General features: G+C 33.7%; 1 protein-coding gene across 1 annotated transcript in view; it reads left to right on the forward strand.

Moving 5' to 3' along the window:
* Nucleotides 1-2,724, forward strand: part of LOC106872355 (transcription factor SPT20 homolog) — a 55,773-nt gene that overhangs the window by 37,630 nt on the left and 15,419 nt on the right. Inside the window, exons 15-16 of the mRNA XM_052966797.1 lie at nt 494-614; nt 2,085-2,182. Of these exons, the coding sequence (XP_052822757.1) occupies nt 494-614; nt 2,085-2,182 (219 nt within the window). The remainder of the gene's footprint in view (nt 1-493; nt 615-2,084; nt 2,183-2,724) is intronic.

A 2,724-nucleotide genomic window follows, 5' to 3' on the forward strand; every position in this document is an offset into this window, starting at 1 on the left:
GTTGTATACCCAATTGAATATTAGCTAATAACCCATTTTCTGTAGCGATGTTTGAACAAAAATTTTAATAATTTTATATTTTGTTGAATTTACCTGTATTTACCTGTAATTAAAGTTACTTTGCGACAAAAATTTTGGTATAGAATTGGTTGAGAACCTTTCGTTAATTTATCTTCCAAAAATCACATTAATATGTTGATAAATAAAAAAGTTAGTGTTGTTTAATGAAACCAGCCTAAATTTATGATTATGTTAGAAATTAATTGAAACACATAAGGGGTGTAATTTGGTTAGAAATATGGTAACGAAAGGGTTAAATGTTGTGGATTGGCTCCTGTCTTTGATCTAGTTTTGATCCCTCATTGGAAGCTGCTTTTAGGATCTGTTGCTAAATATTCCAGAAATAAGAAACATCAAAACTTTTAATTACTTCCATCATGTGAATAAAGAATTATTAATTTAGTGTATTGAATTTTTTCTTTTTCTTTCAAAGGACTTAAGCAATGGTGTTTCAACATCTCGAAAGACACATCCCCAACATTTGTCTGTGTCTGTAACAATGGCAACTAATAGTTTGCAACAAAACACAATAAGCCCAAGCACAACAGCTGTTAGTAAGTAATGGTGAAAACTTTTCATTTTCTGATAATCCAATCTACCTGCTTTTTGGAAGTTAACTGACATACAAAATTATGGTGTCTCTTGTTTTGTCTTAAAGACAAAGGTGGAAAAAATTCAAGGAGCTATTGCTTCTGTTGGCAACAAAGCAAGTGGATTCTCTATTCAACGAAGAACAAATGGTATGAACTTATGTCATGTCGCACTGTAGTGGAACATGGAAATTAAAATGAAGTGTGTGAAGGGTGAATAGAAATGAGGCAAGTATGCTCTGCTGGATGTGTAATGAATGACGCAGATGAACTGAGAAAAAAACTGTTTACAAGAAAAATCCGATGTAGTGTGCAAGAGAGAATACTGTACAAGTGTAGACGTTATTCAGATGCCAAGTGATCCAAGAGGAAAAAGCCTGTTAAATGTGGAACATATTGAACCACAGTAGTTTGCCATATAAATGTCTCCAAGAACCCCAAAAGGCCAGTGCTTAGCTCCAGTTTTATGATATTAAGGCAGATAAGAGATGGAAAATAAATCTCTTCTTGCATAATTTGCTAGAAGGTGGTAGATTCAGTTGATAAGGTACAGGACAATTAGCTGAAAGGTTAGAGGATCTAATACTTTTAAGGACAGTGCATTATATCTATAGTGCAAACATTTAAATTTTAGTGGCTCAGCTTGCCTTAGATGTTAACACAGAATGTCGTAAACAACATTATCATCACCGTTTTACATCTGCTTTCCATGATGTTTTGGACAATCCATGACCAGAGTCATAATAGAGGTACTGCTCACCTAGAGATGATAAAGAACTACATCTTACTCATGTATTTCATATTTGGTTTGATTTCTATGACTTGATACTCTTCCTAATACCAACCACTTTACAGAATGTACAAGGTGCTTTCTTCAAATCACCAGCACTAGAGAGGTGTCATATCCTTCACAAGACTAAAAGGTCCTCAACCTTAAACTTTGCTGAGTGTACTCGGTAGTTTTTCCATGGTACCAGCATAAAAGAGGTAGCCAAGTCCTTGATTTGAGAAAAAAGGATCTCACAACCACTTATGTCTGCTTACCCGCCAATTTCTTTACTGAACAAAAGGCATGAATAATAGTGATAAGAGGGATGTATGATAGGGACTTCAAATGGGTTTGAATTCAAAATCTGAACTGGTACTCCAATACTTTATCTACTTGATCATTTTTCTCTTCACACAATTAAGTTGGGATGGTTAGAAATTCTGATTGAATTAAATGTATGAATGGCATGCTCTGAGCCATAGTTTACATACGTAGAAGTGACAGAAGCTAACAAATGTGAAGTGTTTTCAACCGACTTTTCTAAATGCTAACTTACAGCAATGTGATTGTATTTAAACTCATGGCTTTGTAGTCATTAATGTCACATTAATATTAGTCATGATTCATAATATTAAATAAACTCTTGTTTCTATTGTCTTTTCTAGGTCCTGGTATTGGATCTAGTACTCTTTCATCCACACAACACTCAGCTTCATCGCAAGTTCAATCCCACAGTAATCAGCCACAAAAGATACGGCAACATGTACTGTAAGTAAGATTTTTATTCTTATGTTTTTGTTTACTTTTAGACATTCTAACTCACCATGACCAGATACATGTATACTGCTTGCTATCTGGTATATTCTCCCTTCATTTACATATACTTTTACTCTTTGTCATTAGACACATGTATACCTTCTGTCCTCAAACATATTTTACTCTGTCTATTACACATATATAATCTGAAATTACATATATATACTCTGCTTTCACACATGTATACTCTTTGCCATCACACACTCTACTATGACACGTACACTCAGACTGTCATTGCACACATATACTCTCTGTACATACACATTCTGTTATGGTTAATAATTTGGAAAGAGATAGGCTTTATCAGATTAATTGTAATCTTCAATAAGGTATATGAAATGTTACTATTTATTCTCTACTCATCCAAAAACTTTCCTGTAGAAATCGCTAACTGATCATATTTAAAAGCATGGTCTGAATTGAAGCTCCTGAGGATTATTATGTGAAATCAACTTTAAAGTAATAAGATGATATCAGTATCCATGGAAG

This window comes from Octopus bimaculoides, chromosome 3 (assembly GCF_001194135.2).
Source record: "Octopus bimaculoides isolate UCB-OBI-ISO-001 chromosome 3, ASM119413v2, whole genome shotgun sequence".
Lineage (NCBI taxonomy): Eukaryota > Metazoa > Mollusca > Cephalopoda > Octopoda > Octopodidae > Octopus > Octopus bimaculoides.